The following is a 20,742-nucleotide window of genomic DNA, read 5'->3' as shown; positions in this document are numbered from 1 at the left end:
AAGCAAGAAACAGATTAAAAATTCCTAGTTTGTACCCGTAAATATAGCTGATGTAAGCGGGTGTGGAAGTTTTGCTGGGTAATTATGCAGTAAGTACAATTGTGGGATGTCGTTTTTGTTTTAAAGCTCTACATTAACCTGCAACTGTTTAGATAAGTGAATCATTTTTAGTCATTTTTGAAGCAGAAAATGCAAAATCATTAGCCGTTTGCGGCTTCTCAGATATGAGGATTTTAAAAAAGTTCTGTGTCAAACATGATAGTGAACAGAATGTCTCTGGATTTTGGACTGTTTGACCCGACAAAACCAGACGTCACCTTGGGGTTTTAGAAATTATAAGGGGCATTTTTACTATTTTCAAGAGAAAACGATTAAACAGCACTCGATTAAACTAATGCAGATTAATTGATAATGGAAATAATCGTTAGCTGTAGCCCTATTTTCCTTATAGGTTTCGCTTGGATCACAGCCGTCTAGATCTAGATTTACAGACACTGCTACGGCAGGAAAGATCTTTCCACATGCATCCTCGGGACTGAAGTAAGGTCATATTTTCAGTCTGCTGTTTCACTGCTGTGGAAATATGGAAGCATCACGAAATAATGGGATTTTTGTAAGTCACACAAATCACAGTTCCAACCGGCACCGTCTGGGGTTGCAAAATACTTTCATGCCACATGCAGTTTCTCCATTTGATCGTTTGGGTGAGCCCTATTCAACACGGTGTCATTCTTATGAGTGATTCATTACCGAGTTTTATCATCTTGAATCGTTGACAAACCCTGAAGCATCTGACCCTTGACTTGTTTTGCAATCTGTTGCCTCGACAGCTCAGACGTAGAGATAGAAAGACAGCTTCCATTGAAAAGGTATCGATTTTTGGCCATTCAGATCAATATTTAGAACTGGAGTTTATTGTAATAGTTACAGCAGAGTGTAATGCAGGTTGTGAGATTGTGTTCGATTAACGAGTTTAGCAATTATATTAATAGATTAGTCAGTTGCGAAAAAAGACCCCACATCTGCAACTGTATTGATGATTGATTAAGTCATTTATCCAGCAAAAAATGCCAAATATTTTCTAGTTTCAGCTCCTCAATTTAACAGATTTACTGATTTTCTTTATTCTATATTAAATTGAATATTGTTAGGTTTTGAAATGCTGTTTAGTAAAACAAGTGAGTTGATGTCGGCACCTTGGTGTTAGGAAATTGTTTTTTAATATTTTGTATTATTTTGTAGACTAAACGATTGTTCAAGAAAATATTCTGCAGATATATTGATAATGAAAACCATTGTTAGTTTCATCCCTGATTAATCCATAAAGGTTGACGGGTTTTGAGATGATGATGTTGCGGAAAGAACATTCGTCTTGCTGCTCTAACAGTGTGTAGACAGATTCATTGATAATGAAGATAAGCGTGTCAATCAAGTCCATAAAACTAGGGGTGACCATAATGATTATTTCAGTGATCAATTAATCTAGCCATTGTTTTTATGATTAATAGATCAATGGTAGGTCTATAAAAAATGAAAAATATCCATCACAATTGCCCAGAACCCAAGATGACATCTTCAGATGTCTCATTGTTCGATTAATCTATATTGCAACTATGTTGATAACCAGATGAAGTCATTTATCCAGCAAAAATGCCAAATATTCTCTAGTTCCGGCCTCTCAATTTCACGGATTTTCTGACTTTCCTCATCCTACTCTATGTATTTTTAGGTTTCGAAGTGCTGTTTAGGGGAAACAGGCAAGTTGATGACGGCACCTTAGGTGTAAGGAAATTGTGTTGGGCATTTTACAATATGTTCGAACATTTTTAGACTAAACAGATTAACTAAAAAACATCGTTATTTTCTGCCCTAACTGATCTATAAAGATGCTGTAGAAAGAAAAACTCACTGTGATCCACCTTTTATCAGGTGATGGTGCAGAAAGCGTCAGCGTAGTTTGCATAGATTTATTGCAGATGATACTAGTGTTTCGAAGTAAAGTCAAATCTTGATCCACAGTCAATCAGCAAAGGCGACAGTGCAAGTGTCTACACTGACCCTGTTTATATGTGTTGATCTATAACTATCTTTCCTAGGCTACTCTCCCTTGGTATGTCCATTGTCAGTAAGCTTCAGCATATTGATACAAGACGTTGCCACATTTGTGTTACAGCTGGAAAGAGGAGCGAGATTGTGCTTCATCCATTTTTGCATCCTCTGTGAATTGGACGTTGAAGCTGTATGGGTTAATTACTGGCTTTGTTTTCACAGTGATTCATGTGATCGCGGTGCATCCTGAAACTGAATGATTTTTGGTATTTTAAAACCAGTAAAGTAAAAGTAAAGCCTTTTGTTTTGAGTTGAAGTTGTGTATCTATCACATGATCGTGGTTGTGTAGTGCTGAACTGCACAGCTGCTCGTTCTAGTAAATGTTTCCGTGCGTCTGTCTGCGTTTGAGGATATCATTGCTTGTCTCGGTCCGCTGCTTTTAAATAAGAAAGGAAAAAAGTACAATGTAAGCTGCACTAGATGTAGGAAAAACCTGTGACTTCAGGCCAGTTTGGAAGACTTAAATCAGTTTCAAGTTTTGGAATAATAGGAAGGAAGAAAAAGAAAAAGAAAATAATAATAATAATTGCGCTTGATGGCTATGTTCCCTGGTATGTGTTGTTATTAATAGGGACTAATTTCTCAGTCGATTAAACGGTAACTTAAATTTAGACTAGTCGACTACTCTAAAAGTAGGAAAACAATCAGACAACAGTTGAAATGAGCGCAGTTTTTAATTGGGACCTAAACAGGATCACAGCGTTTGCTGGGAAGTGATGTCATATTGGTTAGCCAATTGTTTTGGTTATACATGCAACCTTACTTTCATTTTCTAGATCAAAATACTGCCAGACCAGCGTTGTATATTGATAAGATATTAATATTAGATATTACTAGCGAAGGTGGCAATGTTCAATTATTTAGTCGACTAATAGTGCACTAGCTATTACAAATGCTATTGTATAACTAGCTGTCCTGTCGTATGCTTGAATGATCCTGAAAGTCAGGACTGAGGTCCCAGGCATCACTATACTGTATATTAGTTTGTTTAAGACTTCAAAATTAGAAAAGAATTGCTGCATTAAACAATTCTATTGGATAAATACACCTATGAAAATGATTCCATACGAGCGTTATTTTGATTTGACAAAGCGCAAATTCTGTTCACCATTCTCTGACATTTTATAGATTGAATGATTCATAGAGAGAATAATCGGCAGATAAATCGATAATGAAAATAGAAGTCAGTTGGAGAACTAATTATTTAAATCAGGTACGTAAAATTAGGGCTGCTAATCTAGCTATTATTTTCTCAATTAATTGATTGGTGTTTGGTCTATAAAATGTCAGAACATACTGAAAAATGTACTTCACAATTTCCCATAGCCCAAGTTTTCAAATGTCTTGTTTTGTCCTAAAAAAAGACAATAATATCCAAATATATTTAGCTTCTGATCGCAGAAGACAAAGAAAAGCAGCAAATCCTCACATTTGAGATGCTGGAACCAGTGGATGTTAAGCCTTTTTGCTTGAAAATTTACTTAAATGATTAATTGTTTACCAAACTTGTTTTCAGTATTTTTCTGATTTTTCTTACTTCTGAATTTTTACTGATTTTTCTGAGTCCTAATGAAAAATTTACACACTCCTGCCTTTTAATTTTATGGTTTTGTTTTTAACTATATGTTTTTAACGGGTTGATTAATTACGGTCCTGTGTCGTCGTCGTTGTTGTTGTTGTGTTTTCTTTCTTCCCCATCATACAGAGGTGCTCCAGCAGCGAGTGGCAGCTCTGGAGCAGGAAAGGGCCGAGTTCATCAAGCTCAAGCAGCAGCTGGAGGTTGAGTTCAACCAGAAACGAGCCAAGTTCAAAGAGCTCTACCTGACGAGGGAAGGTACGGATCCCATAATCCTACAAGCTCCCCTGGAATTTTACATACTCTAGCTTCCTTTGCCAGATGAACCATTACCGTAAGACCTGATATAAGTAATAAGGTCTCTATCTGAGATACTCATAAAGCACATCTAAACCTGAGTAATAACACCAGCATTTTGTGGCTTTTTCTTGATCTGTGCTTTTTTTTTTTATGTCTCTCCCACTTCTTTCTCTAATTGCACATTTGCCTCTCCTCCGTCGTTCATGATGACGTCTTTGATCTGTCTTGTCCCTCTCCAGAGGAGCTGAAGAGGCAGACTGTGGCGCTGGAGGGCGCCCAGGCAGAGCTGGGCTCCGTCCAGACCCAGCTGGCCCAGGCCCGGGCCGAGATAGAGACCATCAAAGCCGTGGCCACCGTGTCGGAAAACACCAAGCAGGAAGCCATCGACCAGGTCCGCAGCCAGTGGCAGGAAGAGGTGGCCTCGCTGCAGGCCATCATGAAAGGTACTTAAGCTACTCCTAAATGTCACTGCGCTGTGAAAACCTCTGTTTCTAATCCTAGAGTATCATTTAACAAAGAGCATTATTAAGCTTCACCAAATTTTCCTTGGTTTTCAACGGAATCAAACTTTAAAATCTGCCTCCTGGCATAAACAACATTTATTATACACATATTTATGAGCGCTCTTATGAGCGTTAATGAAGCCGTCTAGAGCCAGACGAGGGGGATTTGATCTTAGCTGGCAAATGTTTGCTGGTGTGAAATTATGCAGTTGTGTTCATTTGCAGAGTTGCACTTCTCTATTTAACATGCGTCCTTACCATAACACTGCTTGCTATGGGTGGACAAGAGAAACTGGTCTGTATTTTGGGTGAGTGAGGAGAGCAGAGACTGAGACAGAAAAAGGGAGCGAGACAGTTAAGATCCCTCCCGTACATTTCATTTGACGTGGCATGAAGAGACCGGAGAAGTGGCCGATGTGTAGGAGGTGAGGGGTAGCGAGGCACACAGACACGCGTCAGTGCAGACATTTTTACTTTTTTCCAATAGTTTGGAAGCCACAGTTGTTACGCATAACAACAACAACGACGGCTCCGTTCTATTCAAGTGTCCCAGCAAGCCGTGACACTTTCCACCCAGATGTTTTTAGACTCACTTTCAGTTTTTTTGCATGAGAAACCTGAATGAAAACCCCAGAAATTAGTGGGTTGGACAGGCTTAGCAAATAGGTCATGACGTGCACGAAGCATGTGACTGAAAAGTCAGGCGTCACTGAAAAAGACGAAAAAATTGTAGCAGTCATCAGATCTGTGTGGAGTGATGAGTAGAATAATACATGAGACAAAGATTAATGACATATACACAGTTTCCCCATTACTTGACGTTTGACTCAAGTCTCTTTTTAATTTTCTTCTTCTGCAGCAGTCTAATGGCACCTGACCGGAGAATTAATGCCACCAGCTGCTTATCTTGGCCTAATATTTACATAACAGCAGCGGAAAGACACGCACTTTAATTTGCATTTTCTTTTACGCATTTCCCGGAAATTTGGTTAAAATTTTTCTCTAAATTTAAATGGAAACTATGCTAGTGTGACGGCGAATCTGCCTGCACAGTACCAGGTCCCTGAAACCAAAGCAGCTACTCTAATGTCAACCATCATTCATTTTTTAAAAATCATTTTATCGTTTATACCGGTGCCTTTTCTACTGTGACATGTCAAAATGTCTCCTGTGAAAAAGACCTGTTCACAAATACTGTCATTTGTACGGTGACGATGATCATCGCCTGCCAAGTCCCCTTTACACTGTGTCGTTTTAGGCTGTACCAGATGAAAACTGACAGCCGTCGAAGGAGACGGTGGTCTTAGATTATTAGGCAACCCAACACATGCTGTGTCAAAATTCTTACTGAAATGTCGAGATTGCGACATCTCGGCTGTGACACGTGCATTTCTTTATTTTTGTATTTACTTCGCAGCACTGCGATACAGGATACATTCGCTGTACCGCCTGACATGGATTAAAGTCGAGGCTCTGCTGCCTGGCGCACATTCAGACCAAGATCAGTTCAGATTAGATTAGACCAGATTATTGGGCCCATATCGCACAATGTGGCACGCAGTGAACTCGTAACGTTGTTGCTGTTGCATAGTTTATATGTGCCCTCAGCAAAAAAAAAAAAAAAAAAAGATAGTGCTTGTGTCGGAAATGCTTAGATAAAACTAAATGAAAGTAGAGAGAGAATAGATGAGCACAAATACATTTTATAGAGTTTAAAATATTGGTTGATTTGTAAATTTGACGAAAAATAATTGCTAACAATTTTGATAATTGATTGTTTGAGTAATTCTTCATGGAAAAAATGCCAAAGATATGCTGGTTACAGCCCTTCAAATGTAAAGACTTCCTGTTTTATACGTCTTAATAAGAAACTTAACTGAATATCTTTTCAGTAAGAATAATTTTTTGCGCAAAACAAGCGTTTTAAAGAAGTCATCTTTGGCTCTGAGAACTGGTGTTGGGCATCTTAACTGTATTCTGACGATTAATGGAATAATCAACAGAGTATTTGTCAGATTAATAATAGTTGGTTGCAGTCCTGAAATTTCAGCATGTGCACTGTAGAATATGTAAAGATTTGTTTCATCTTACATATTGAATCGTATCCACTGGAAGTTTGTAACATTCAGTGTTCGTGAATTCAAGTTTAACTACAGCAACTGTCTGGTTTTACAAACCCAGCTATAGACTGAATAAACGGGCATATTCTACATACATTGCAACGTGCATCGATAGCTTTTATACTGCAGATGTTTACGTGGCTATGATAAGGGAATATTCTAGGAAAAACTGTAGATATCTTGAATTAAGTATCAAAAAGAATGTACCTATTTTTTTCAGTATCAGAAAACAGAACCAACTTTAGGGTTTCATGCTGGCCTAAATGATTTATGAGTATGTGTTCTTTTTTTAATTGTATGCTTCCTCTCTGCCGTCCCACAGAAACAGTGTGTGAGTATGAGGTCCAGTTCCACCAGCGCCTGGAGCAGGAGCGGGCCCAGTGGAACCAGTACCGCGAGGCAATGGAGAGGGAACTGGGTGACCTGAGACGACGCCTCACTGAGGGCCAGGAGGAGGAAAACCTGGAGGATGAAATGAAAAAAGTAGGCCAGTTTTTATTTTTTTTTTATTTTACAGCAGGAATATACTCGCATCATGTCTGCTGTGTCTGTCTTTTATATGAAGCACTAACAGTGTTCTTCACTGCTGTGCTCTGGGAAATCAATGGTCTGCGGTTTGGTGGCTCTTTTTGTGTGTGAAGCTGCAGAGCTGATATTTTGTGCAGATATGCAGTCTGAAGTTTCACACGTTTTCTGCTTGAATTTCCCCCCTAGAAAAAAAAGAAACAAGATGAGTGCCTGAGAACAGCTCGCAAATGTGTCACGTACTTGAGCCGGCTGCACTGCTTTCTAGCTGCTGACCAATATTGAATTTTTGCAGGTCGATGCCAAAATTCATTCTGGGGCTTTTAAGATTTAGGCTGCTGGTGGCTGATATTCATATCATACTCATTTAAATTTAACAATTTTCATGGCCAACAATAAGTGTCTATGAAATGGATTCAGATTTCCCACAGAATGGAAAGCAGCAAACAGTTTCCAGCCAAACTGAACCGGTCATGTATAGACTACGCTGAGACACCAGACTGTTTTGGATTTTACTCTTGAAGTTCCAGTGACACAGCAGTAGAGTGTCTTTATCTTCTGTAATGGGACATATTTCAGAGTAAAACCGAATATGTGGGCGAGGTGAGATTACAAGACAGATTTATCTCAGATCCTTCAGATTTCTTTGGATCGCTCAAAGGCGGGCGTAGCTTAGCGAATATAAAGCGATACGGAGCTGTAAAGGACTGTGGGCGTTTTGTAGATCGGGACGTGGAGGATGATTGAGAAATTAATAAATCAGACCGCAATCATGCTCTTTGGAAACGTAAGCAAAGCTTCCACTCAACCAAAATCCAATCCCATGATACTGCTCTGCAAGCTGTTACGAGCCACAAACTAATGGTAAAGAATGCTTTTATATAATGGACGGGTTAACTAGTCGCCCCAAATCACCTTTTACTGGATAAATGTATCCAGTAAATCAGTTAATCCTTTGACAGAAAATTAATCTGCAAATTTGATAATCGATTAATTATTAAGTCATTTTATAAGCAAAAATACTAAACCCATTTCCTGGTTTCAGCTTCTCAGATGTGAGGCTTTGATGATTTTTTTTTTGTCATGTATGATAGTAAACAGCTTTGGGTTTGATAGGTCGAATAAAACAAGATATGTGAATACGTTGGGCTGCAAGAAATTTTAACGGGACCTTGTCACTGTTTTCTGACATTTTACAGACCATTTACAGATTAATGGATTAATTGAGAAATAAATTGTTACATCGCTAAAATGTATGTATAGTTCAGGATGAGGCCTCAAAAATATTTTAATGTGTTACAGGAGGAGAAAAGACATTTTGAGATTTTGATGTATAGATACTCAAACTGATTTTGACAGAAACCAAGAGACAACTAAACAATTACGACAGGGATACAGATTTAACGCTTGAAAAAATGTATTCTCCATTTCACTGTGTCTTTAAAGAGTAGCTTAACAGCCCCTGAAAGTCTTGTTTTTGCTGATCTCCAGTCATTTTAACTCCGGGACGCTGTAGTATCACTCCATGTTTTTGGGTATAATTCTCTACCTTGTATCAATCTGAATTATTTCCACGTAAAGACTGAATTATACCAGCATAAATCTCTTTTGTTTGGATGTTATCAGACCAAAGCACAGTCTCAGTCTCTGTAAGAACGTTATATTCTGTTTTTACAGCTGTACAAGGAAATTGTATCTAGGAATTGTAACCGGTATGGCTATATACATTCGTTAATGCGGGAGTTTGAAACCCTTTAAAGGCCCAGGAGGATGCCGAGAAGCTGCGGTCGGTGGTGATGCCCATGGAGCAGGAGATCGCAGCCCTGAAAGCCAAACTGACTACGGCCGAGGACCGCGTGAAGGAACTGGAGGCCTCTAAGGTCAGTCAGCACTAAGCCGGTGATTCAGTGTGGAAAATTAAATGCTTCAGACGATGTTAACTAGGAATTATAATTACAAGGCACGGCAGCTGCTCTTCCTAAGAAAACTGAATTTGAAATGGTTCACTATATTAGCAGGATTTTTATGTACCTTCCCTCAGTGCAAGTCAAGTCAAGTCAAGCCACATTTATTTATAGAGCACATTTTAAAACAACGCAAGTTGACCAAAGCGCTGTTTAGTATAAAATCAATAAACACTCGGGCAATAAAATCGGAACAAAAGACTAAAAACGAAACAACCATATAACAAACGGCAACCATCAACAAACATAGTCAAAGGCATAAAAAAAAAAACCACATCACGTGGATCCAAACGCTCAAGAACAAAAGTGCGTTTTTGAGTCTGGACTCGAAGGAATCAGTGGACGGGACAGATCTGAGCAGCACACTGTCTGTAGGACATAATGTCCCAGACAGACTTCAGGAGTAAAAGTTTTTATGCTATGTTGTGATCACGGAAAGACATTCAGAAAGTACCTATATTAGAGTAAATAACATATAGAGTAAGTAAAAGGTTTACAAAAAAATATGTGACAGGCTGTTGCATTATTACATTCTTTTTAGGTAATAAGATGGTTTATTGAATTTAATTCGTGTTTGACATTTTGCTGGCATTGTTCTGAACATCTGACCTGTAAGATTCATATACAAATAAATATTTTTTAATTGGTTAATTTAATTAATTGTATTATTAGAAACGGTTGTATATACACCTGTGAAGCACTGACAAAAATGTGATATAGATGTCAGTAAATTAATGTAAATAGTAAATAACTCTAGGTTTTATCACTCCTTCTGGCTTTACTTTATACTTTTCATGCTTTGGCTGTTATGTAGATATTAAATTTAATTCTATGCGGTAATAAAATGGTGTTTAAAAAGTCTTAGATTTAACTTGGTGAACCCACGCGGAAGCCATGTGAAAGTCTTTGATTCGATCTTTGTATTGCTTGTAAGAGTTTTATGGAGTATTACAGAATTAATAGTATTATACAGTGATCTCATGATTTGTACACTCATTAAAAAGGATCTATTTCATTTCTGTACAAGGACAAAAAAATAAAATAAAATGATACTGCACCTAAAATGTATTTTAGTGCTGTAAGTACTCACCAGTAGTTGGTGTGAAAAGCGCGTGTTAAATGTTAGCAGTTGCTTTTCTCACAGGTGATAGTGATTTAACTTGACTTGTTGACCGTTGCGTCTGATATTTGTAAAGCAGTGTGGTGTTAAGCGTATTTTGTTGAAACTGAGTGTTACAGGAGCATACAGATGGGCAGAGGGGACGCCGGACGTTTTCATGGATGTTTTGATATTTTATTGCGACAACTTGTCGCCATTTGAATCCATCCTAACTGAGATGAATTAAAGGTGACCAAAGCCTACTACAATTTTTTTCATCGAGCACAGCAGATGGGGTTTTTAAAAAAAATTTTTTTTATATATATATATAACCAAAAAAAGCTCTGTGCTACCAAACACCAGACAGACAAAGTTCGTACCTAGCTGGTGAACAGAGCAGAGGATTTAGCAGCCGAAGAGTCAGATACGTTATTTCTCTCTCTCGATGAGACCAAAGCAGAGCTAAAAGGAGAGCGAGTATTCCCTCACACCCAACCAATCGGCAAGAAAGTAGCCCATCTTTTCACGTCAGATGCTTAATGGAGTTTCAAGTCCTGGGACGTGCGTCTCGTCTCTTGTTTCATGTTTTATTGTACAGTTTAGGCAAACCCAAATCCAAGGTCTACACTTTTTTAGATGACAGTACATTCAGCGTAAAAAGTTCACATATATAAACAAAAGATTTTAAGCTTTTATGACAGTGCTGACTGAATAAGGATTTAAACAGGGGAAAAAAACTTCAGCCTAGTTGTAATAACCTGAAATATCATTGGTTTTGTCTGTCACATCAGTAACTGCTTGTCGAGCCTATTGAGCCTATGCCCTGTCAGTTTAAATTATAAGTCTGTACTAATTGAAGAGGAGGAGGGGCAGAGTCATTTGAACAAAGCCTAACTTTTGGTCGGGAAAAAACCACCCAAATGGTCCAAAAGATAGCCCAGATTATCAGAAGCTGCCCCAAAACCATTTTTACCCACCCAGTCAAACGAAGAGTAGCCTCAATCCAGCAACACTGAAGGCAACTCTGAATGAATGCTAACGTCAGTTCCACTGCCAGGAAGTGGCCAAAAAAATCAGTTGTTTCTGCTTCAAGTTGTCTCTCCCTCTTCACCACAGAGGAGCAAGCTTTCATCATTAAACAGGCGGCTCCTGATGGAGAAATTTCTATTACAGGCTTAAAAGATGAAAGAAACTAAACCAGTGTTGCACGTTTCTGATTTTCTCTTACAGGTCAAAGAGCTCAATCACGTTCTCGAGGCTGAGAAGTCGTGTCGTACAGATCTGGAGATGTATGTGGCCGTGCTGAACACGCAGAAATCTGTCCTCCAGGAAGATGCGGAGAAACTACGGAAGGAGCTCCACGATGGTACTTTGTTAGGCTTTTTATGAAAGTCCTTTTGATAAATCAAAGAAACGACGACAGGTTGGATACAGGTAGAGTTGTCAGAAGTGCAGTTTGTGAATTCTTAGCCAGCCTCAGTCTCTCGGGACAGAAAGTTTCATTTTAGCTGATGCTGCGGTCCACACCAGCTCCACTCTCTTCTGTCTCACGTGCCTTAATGTGATATGAGGAATCTTGTAAATTTGACATGTATACAATCTGCCAAACATTAACCCTTTTTATTTTTCTATGAATCTGTCTTTTTTAACTTAAACAGCAGGAGTTATTTACATTATTAAAGGAGCACAAATCCAAATTTCAAAATATAAGTCACTTTAAAATTGTGAAAGTTGGCCCCTTTATAAACTGTAGACACATTTACATGCAGTGTTTGTATTACTACACATATTCTTACTGTACTACAGTATAGTACAGTACAGTTTCCACCTTTGCCGTCTTTTTCACCTCTCTCTCTCTCTCTCTCTCTCTCTCTGCTGTGTGCCGTCTCAGTCTGTCACAAGCTGGAGTTGGAGCGGCAGCAGCACAATCAGCTGAAACACACGTGGCAGCGGGCCAACGACCAGTTCCTGGAGTCCCAGCGCCTCCTCATGAGGGACATGCAGAGGATAGAGAGCGTGCTGTCGTCTGAGCAGCTCCGCCAGGTGGAGGAGATGAAGAAGAAAGACCAGGTACACGCAAGAAAACGTAAAACAGTCCAGTTTACTGTCTTTGCAGTGATAAGGGATGTGCTCGGGAGAAGCTCGGAAAAGGGAGACTTTTACAGTGTGAGCAAAAATGTCATTTCATCATTTTTCTTTTCTTTTTCTTTTTCTTTTTTTTTCTTTTTGCAGTGTTCAGTCAGCAGATTAAGCAACCGGTTCGGTCCATCTTTTCCAACTGAGTACAAACTACAACCTCAATAAGAAACATATAGTTAAATTAATACCTCTCTGACAGTGTCCATCAAAACTGAACACTGTCGTCTTTGTAAAGGTATAATTTGTGGCTGAGCTGTTGTATTGGATTGCCTTAGATTTTACTGTACTTAATAAAGTGGCCGGGAAAAAAATAAATATGTGAAAAAACAACAGTATGATTAATTTTTTTTTTTTTTTCTCCATCCAAGGAGGAGGATGAAAAAGAGAGGTTGAGCCAAGTGAAAGAGCTGCACGAGGACGATGGGGGAGACAACACCGAGCCTTTGGAGGACTTTTTCCTCGGGATGAGCGTTGAGGAGGTATGAGCATCATGTAATTCAATATGTCCCTCAGAGAGAACGGAGCAGGCTATTATCGTCTTGCATCATATTAAATTCCCCTTTAAGTAATGTGATCGTCAAACAGGCAGCGTGGCAACTTCACTTTTGTCCTTTCGTGTCAGTTTAAACCTGACTGTTAAAGTTGAAGCTGACTGGGAGAGGCAGTTTGAGAGTTTTTCAATGTCAGTCGAAGTTGCGTTAAAGGTTATTCTTAAGCCAAAGAAAATGTTCAAATACAGTTTAATTAGTCAAATCTCAGTGTCACGTAGTCAGGCATATATTTGATCTTATCGCTAAATATTTTAAGAGGCTGCTGGTATCCTGTTAAAGTATGTTTATCAAAACCTACCACTCTTATGTATAGAGGGTTTCCTAACTTTATGGCCTTGAGTTCCTTTAAGCAGGCCAGACACTGTACAGTGTAGTACTTTACATGTTGCGTCCTCCTGTACTCTTGACTCGGACCGTGTTGTGATAGAAATAAAACTGAACCTTCCTGCAGGGACACGCAGTCGGCGTGTCCCAGCCATCAGCGGTTCCACATATATTTCTTTTTCTTATTTCTGTTCCAAGGAGATTTACACAAAGTAACGCTGCCTCTCTCTTTTTGTCAACATCGCTGAGGACACGGTTGTCTCTTTGAATAGAAATGTATGGGAATGGTCAGTGGACAAAATACGTTCAGTGTGAATGCCCTTTTGTTGATCAGCTGATTGATTCGGATCTGTACAGCGTGAGCATAGGAGCTGTACATTTGGGCTTTGCAGACAGGCAGATTAAAGGTACCCTGTTACTCAGGAAAACACATTGTATGTATACTTGGAATAATAAAAAAAAAAGTTATTGAATGTATTTCCTTCCTCATATTCAACTTGCATTTTTTTCTATCCACGTTGAGTTGCTTGCTTCTTCTCTGCTTTTGTTGCCACATTGCTGCGGCACCTTTTCTTGGTGCATTGCCACCGCCCGTAGATCGGGGGAATAGTGTGAGACCACGGGCAGGAATGCGTGTTGGGTCAACCACGTGCACGCGTGTCCTCATTTGTGTGCAAACAAGTAGAAGGAAAACGGGGATCCGCTTATAAAACGACTGGTTCATGGGGTTACATTAGAATCTAAAAACTCCACAGGCTACCTTTTAAAACATGTAGTGTTAGTTAACCCAATGTGGAAGATTAATAAAAAAAAAAAAAAACATAGTGTCTGCCCATCTTTAAAAAAAAATCCCATTTGCTTTTCGGTCATCTCATCTTCATCTTGAATAAACAGCAATAATAATTCTCTTGTGGATGTTTAATATTTATAATTTTCTCAGAACTTTATTTGCTCTTTCTCTTTCAGCCCCATGCCAACCACAGTGCCCACGGCTCAATGCACTCCTTAGACACTGACGTGGTGGTCGGGGGCCCCATGGACCCCTACAAAGAGAACTTGCGGAGAGTTCAGTCGACGGACAGCCTCGGCTCCTCGCTGTCTGCCCAGCAGGGCCTCGGTGGCCAAAACCACAAGGCCAAGTCGGCCAGCCACTTGGACGAGTCGGACTTTGGGCCCTTGGTGGGGGCCGACTGCGGGATGACAGACAGTAGTTTTGGTGAAACTTCATCCATCAGCTCGATCAAGCTGACAGCGAGCCACTTCCTGCTGACTAAAGACCAGGAGAAGGCCATCAAAGCCATGACCCCTGAGCAGGAGGAGACAGCGTCGCTGCTGTCCAGCATCTCCCACGCCCCCGACACCGCCTTCTTACCGCCTGCAGGCTACCGGCTGGTCAGCGACAGCGAGTGGAACCTGCTGCAGCAAGAGGTGCATCCTCGAGGCTTTTCCAGAGAAGTTTTGATAGTTTGAATGCCCCGCTGGGGTAAAATGCGGTTATGGCAGGACATTGCATTTATACAGCACTAGGAAGGGTTGAAGGGTTGATTACTTCCTGGGATTATATCACTGTTTCCCCAGGATTTCTCGCCATATATTAAGTTTGATTACAGAGCTGCGGGTGATTAATCATAAAATGAGGTTTATTTTAGCCTAATTTTCCTCTTGTATTCTTTAGTATTTGTTAGATTATAGTAATGTCTTTTTAATATAGCAACAATACTTCTTCAGAGTACACCGTCTTTGAGGTGGCACCAACCTCACAGAATCATTTCATCCTCTTCGTTTTTCAGCATGTCCTCTTATTAGTCTTACGTCCGAGCAACCCTGTGAGGGTGTCTAACCATCGTTATAGGCCTCATCTGAGTTTATTTACTGTATGCAGTGGCAGAGAAGGAAGATCCATCACATGCCGCCATTTAAGCATGTTATTTTGTAGTTTGAGAAACAGGAGCGTATTGTTAGATCTATCTTGAGCACTCGGTGCTTCACCTATTGAATGCCTTTATGAAATCCGTCCAACTGCTCTGATTTGGGGACGGAGGTCTGCAGGTTGGATCAACTGAGAAATTTGTTTCAGTGAAAAGCTAAATCAGTTTATTGCAAAAACAGCAGTTTAAGGTTGGAGCATATCCATGATAGTTGTCATAGACAGTGGGAGTGTTAATGAGGTTTGGAAACGGCATCTTTGTTTCATTATACATTGTAAATCCCAGGATCCCTCAGGTATTTTTCCTAGTAAAAAGAGACCATATTTTGGCAATTACTTCTTGGAAATACCTACATATCTCTTCCTGGTATTCTGTCATAGTACTAGATGAAGAAAAAATATTTCATTTCATTTCGTTTTTTAAAAATTTCTGTTGATTTTTCTTTCCACCAGGTGAAAAACGCCGGGAGGAAGCTCGGCCGACGTTGTGATATGTGCTCCAACTACGAGAAGCAGCTGCAGGCCATCCAAGGACAAGAGGCAGAGACACGAGATCAGGTTTATGTCTTTGCTGTCAAGTTAATACCTTTTTTTAACAGGGATGTTTGTTAACATCAAACCATGCATGTTTTTAGAAGTGTGGTATTGCGTGGACTGAACTGCCACAGTCCACAGATAAAACACGATGGAATGTAATTTAACTGAGCTACTTTCTGTTTCCTCTGATCAGCAGTTTGACAAAAAATTGTTCACAAGGGGGAATCTCCCTTTCACTCTGTTCCAGGTGAAGAAACTGCAGGTGATGCTGCGTCAAGCCAATGATCAGCTGGAGAGGACGATGACCGAGAAACAGAATTTGGAGGATTCGGTCAAATTAGGCAACGAGGAGACCGCTGCTAAGGTCTGGAAACAGTGATTATATTAATAACTTCATAGCAACAAAAATGAAATGATGATTGTGTTGATTCTTTTCCATTCAGATCTCTGGTTTAGTGCTTGGATGTGCAGCTGACAGTGTGGACTCAGACTTAAAACCTGTACTTTTTTTATGGAGGGGTTTCTGTTTCAGTGTGTCTCGAATTAAATTTGACAGCATTGAACATAGCTAGAGGAAAATGAGTCATTTGGTTTATCGTTTGAGTGGCTTTCCACATTATTTGTTTGTTCGCCGTCTCCCTCTGGGTTAAATTCCCCATTAACTCTGCAGGACTTCCTTAAGGCACGAGGTCTAATCAAAATCCGCTATTGTGGGCCCCCGCTCTGATGTAATTGAGGTGACTGCGCCCCCCAGCAGGTTTTGGAACTGAAGCTGCTAAGATTGCAGTGCTTTGGGGGATGTACACAGGAAGTACAATTTTGCCATGCATTCAGTGCGCTACAACTCGATTCCCTTTTTTTTTTTATAGCTTATATTTGTTTGCATCTTGGCAAATTGGCACCATTTAAAAACCAAATTAGTTATTAGCAGTTCCTATTTGCAGTGCACCATTGGATGTACACCGGATGTACACCAGGTTACTTTGATATTAAGGAAAACGTAAAAGTGTGTTGATTCCCAGGCAAGTTCTGCTGGTATAAGGAAAATCCATTTTCTATGATTTCCAGGCGAATATTCACGGTGGACATCAGAGATACTGAAGTCCTCTGAAAGGTTGAAAGGTTTGGATCAAAGAAATAAGAAATAATCATGTGAAGAGGAATCGTCCCTCACATGTAGTTGGTTAGTTTAACAGTCTTAGTGTCATGAAAGCTGGTTCCGGCTTGGTCGTTGCTCATTATGCCAGTGCCTGCTGTGTCTTTTAAAGGCCGTCTGCCTACGTCTGGTGCACTGACTCAGCGGAAGGCAGAAAGCATCTGTGTCGGAGTGTGCGTTACCTTTACTGTTGCAAAGGCATGGTGAGGTTTTTTTTTTTTTTTTTTTCCCTTTCCCTTTTCCCCTCCAGTGCGCTGCTTCAGTTGCTGTAGTGGGCAGAGAGATGTGTTAACAGCGATTTTTTTAACTGGTGCTTTGCTTATCTCTTCACTTTCTCATACACTCTTTAGCCAGTTGGTACATTCGATTCACAGGACTGGTTTTATTCCAGTTATTTAGGGCTCTGAAAGCAGCAAGTGTGTCTTCCAGCTGCGGTCTCTAATTTGAGTGATTTGCAGCATCGTGAAAGTGTTATTACACATGTGAGACCCACTGGTTGCCTTGATTTAATCTTGAGCAACTAGACCCAAAATAATTGCAAGATAACCGTACAAAGTTACGTGCCCTTGTAGACGTCAAACTGGACGGTTATATCTCAGTTCTCCAGACAGTTTGTGCAAAAAAGATGAACAGGATTTATGGGAAACACAGTTCAAAAACCTCCATTTAAAAAAAAATATATGTATATATTATATTACAATTTAAAATTGTGTCTGCTCTGCACTGTACATCGCTGAGGACCATTCATTCCCATCAGTCCTCGCTCCTTGCCCAACAACAGCAGGTTGCCGGGGCAACAGCTGCATGAACAATCCTCTCTTCCAACAGGTTTGACAAAACTCGAGCCTGAAACATCTCGCATTTTATTATTAGACCTGTGGGTGCGATGATGAGCAGAATGTGCTGGAGCAGAATCACGACTGTGTTGTGACAAGACACAGCAGTTCGTTGTAGAATTATTTGTTGGCGGTTAACGGGTTTATGAGAAATTGTTGGCAGCAGCGATATTATTCTTACATACAAACACAGCTGGGCCTGCAGCTGATGATTATTGTCAATTATTGATTTGTCCGCTTATTATTTTGTCAGTTGATCGATTTAAACTTTTCAACTATTAAATGTCAGAAAATAGTGAAAAATGGTTGTTATAATTTAGTAAAACTCAGGGAGACATTCTCAGATTGCTTGCTTTTTCTGAGCAACTGTTCAGAACACAAAGATGATTGATTTGATATCACATAAGACAAAGAAAAGTAGCAAATCCTCACATTTCAGAAGCAGGAACCCGTTCCTTTTTGACACTTTTGCTTGAAAAATGACATAAACGATGAAATGATTATCAGAATAGATGCTGATTAATTTTCTGTTGAGTAATCATTTATTTGACTAATCATTTTCTAAACACAGCTGAATTAGATTGAATTGACCAAATTTCAGACCAGACATCTGAAAAACAATAGACCAGTTTCTTACAGCCCCCCTCCACTCAAAAATGTGTTTTGCATATTGTCACTTTCACCTGGATGTTTTGGCTTCAGTGCAGGAGGATTTCTGTGAGTTTGACACTAGAAGGCTGTTTTCACGTTCATCTTTGTGCTCACCTTCAATCTCAGTTCGTACGAGCAGGATTTTATTACATCCCAGCTAGTGTGAGAGCCAACCGCGGTTCAGTATGGAACTTAGACACGCTGTGGTGTGGAAACTCGAAGCCTCCAGTGCGCAGACAGAGAGAATGGATTTTGCATTATGGATTTTTCAATGAGCGGGAAGGACTAGATGTAATTTTGGTAATGTTTAAAAGGGCACACATGAAGTTTCTGTTGGAAAAACCACACCAGACATAAATGATTATTCCAAGCAGAGTATTTTTATATGTCTTAAGACATGTCTGCAGGGGATCTTTAATATTGCTTTTTTATCATTTATTGAACGCCAGTGGTGGTTACCCCGGCTCCAAAAAAAAAATCAAATGTGGTGACCGCTGGGCTTTCAATATTTCCAGAACGGTGAATTAAACTTGGCCCGGGCAGATTTGTGCTGTTGTATATTGGCATTTGCAGCAAGAGAATATTACTGACGTTTCCTCCCAGGAAATGAATTTTCAGACATTACCCAACCGTCAGTACAACACAGTGGCAAAAGGGCTGCTTTTAGAGGGGATGAGAGGACCTGATGTAATTGGCCTTGACTGGTAATGGTCCCTAACAAACCGCCAAAATGGCCACTGATAATGTGTGATAATGGATCCCTCCTCATCCTACACTGTTGCCATGTGCACCCCGGGTGCACCACAGGCCTCCAGTAAAGCAAACGGCCAAAGGTGTGCAGCAGCCCTCGAATGCACTTTTCACTCTGCACCTTCAGTCATCAAAATAGAGCCCGGTTCCTGCCTAGGAAGGTGTTTTCTAGGTCTTAACTTGTAAGACTTGCACAGTGCGACACCTTAATGTACAAAGCAGCAATCCCACTAGCAGGAAGAAGGAAGAAAACAATTCTTTATCATGCTTAATGATCTGATAGCGACGTCCAAGGACCCTGCAGTGCATATGAGAGCAATATGTTGTTTCTGCGGTGTCATTGACCAAACACTTTTTCAAAGTGTGAAAGTGCCGCCTATCCATTCGCAAACCTCGGATTAATTTTAGACCGATGTCACAGCTGTGGCACTTTTCACAGCCGGCACATGACCTGAAACCAGCTCTTGCATGTCCTCATGCTCTCAAATTAAGAATTTTCACCAACAAAAAAAACCACAAGGGGCCATTAACTTCCTCTGGGTTTTCATACACATTGTATTCTAACATTCATCAAAATGACCACAGCGTAAGCACAAGCATACGCCGGCTTAAGATAAATTGTATTCTGTTGTATATATTTATAACTGTCTGTGCAGCCTTGAAGGTTTTCTCTTGTCTTAGCGATGCTTTTTTTTTTTTTCTCTGTGTTGTGTTGTAGGTGTCCGCCCTCATGCAGAGGGTCCAGGAGTCAGAAACGCTGCTCAGCACACTACAACAGGCCTTCAGTGACGCTAAGAGGAACACACAGGAACAGATGGTGAGCGGCGTATTCTTCTGTTGGCCTTGTGTTGCCTGTTTTTGTCAGCTGTGTTTGGATCTCGCGTCACAGAGTCTAATATCAGACAGGACTTTGGTAGCGCTGGCAAGAATTGGGCCCTTCAAATGAGCATATCAATTTTGTTTTGACAACAGGCTCTAGCTCTGTAATCTGATATTCAGCCGAACTGAATTGCAGCTCATGCGTACTGCCTGTTAGTGTTTCTGATTTACCTTTCTCTGCCTCTGTGGCAGTAATGTCCCCGTTCCTCCCAACCACAAATATTTCTTGATACAGTGAAGCTCTCTGTTGCTGTTACTGTCAGTTGTTACTTGTAAAAATACAATTAAATATGTCCAAAACTTGCTCATCCACCACAACAGAAATGTACAGATTTGCACACTGTACATCACTGCAAAAACTGCTATGTCCACTGCTAAGTAAAATAAAGTATTTAGTTCAAGTAACTCCTATATTATAAAAATGGCAATCAATCACAAGTTTTGAGAGCCCAGGCTGACATTTTCTGATGTCTTGGTTTGTCCAACCGACAGCCCCAAACCCAAAGATCACTAATATCTTTTTCTTGTTTTATATAACAAGAAAAATCCAAAAATATAAAACAAGAAGAATCCAAAAATGTCCCCTTTTTTAGAAGCATAGTGTAACATACACACACACACACGTGTTTCTAATTATTTTTTCCACCTTACTTATATCAATGAGGGAAGGCTAAATATAGAAACACCTCTCTGTATAATGCAGTGCAGTTCAACAGCATCACACGCTACTTCCTCCAAAATTAGCATAAAGTTGAATGAACATCTCTGTAAAACTTTTTAAACAAAAACTGAACA

General features: G+C 40.0%; 1 protein-coding gene across 2 annotated transcripts in view; it reads left to right on the top strand.

The window, feature by feature from the left end:
• Positions 1-20,742, top strand: part of rabep1 (rabaptin, RAB GTPase binding effector protein 1) — a 36,913-nt gene that overhangs the window by 695 nt on the left and 15,476 nt on the right. For both annotated transcript variants that reach the window (XM_040150054.1, XM_040150053.1), the window contains exons 2-12: positions 3,816-3,944; positions 4,226-4,429; positions 6,932-7,092; positions 8,895-9,014; positions 11,428-11,563; positions 12,089-12,267; positions 12,705-12,815; positions 14,178-14,639; positions 15,592-15,696; positions 15,923-16,039; positions 19,787-19,885. In XM_040150054.1, coding sequence (XP_040005988.1) covers positions 3,816-3,944; positions 4,226-4,429; positions 6,932-7,092; positions 8,895-9,014; positions 11,428-11,563; positions 12,089-12,267; positions 12,705-12,815; positions 14,178-14,639; positions 15,592-15,696; positions 15,923-16,039; positions 19,787-19,885 — 1,823 coding nt within the window. The remainder of the gene's footprint in view (positions 1-3,815; positions 3,945-4,225; positions 4,430-6,931; positions 7,093-8,894; positions 9,015-11,427; positions 11,564-12,088; positions 12,268-12,704; positions 12,816-14,177; positions 14,640-15,591; positions 15,697-15,922; positions 16,040-19,786; positions 19,886-20,742) is intronic.

The sequence above is a fragment of the Xiphias gladius genome, chromosome 17 (assembly GCF_016859285.1).
Source record: "Xiphias gladius isolate SHS-SW01 ecotype Sanya breed wild chromosome 17, ASM1685928v1, whole genome shotgun sequence".
Taxonomy (NCBI): Eukaryota; Metazoa; Chordata; class Actinopteri; order Istiophoriformes; family Xiphiidae; genus Xiphias; species Xiphias gladius.
The sequence above is the reverse complement of the archived record's forward strand: the minus strand, read 5'-3'. Positions and strand labels throughout refer to the sequence as shown.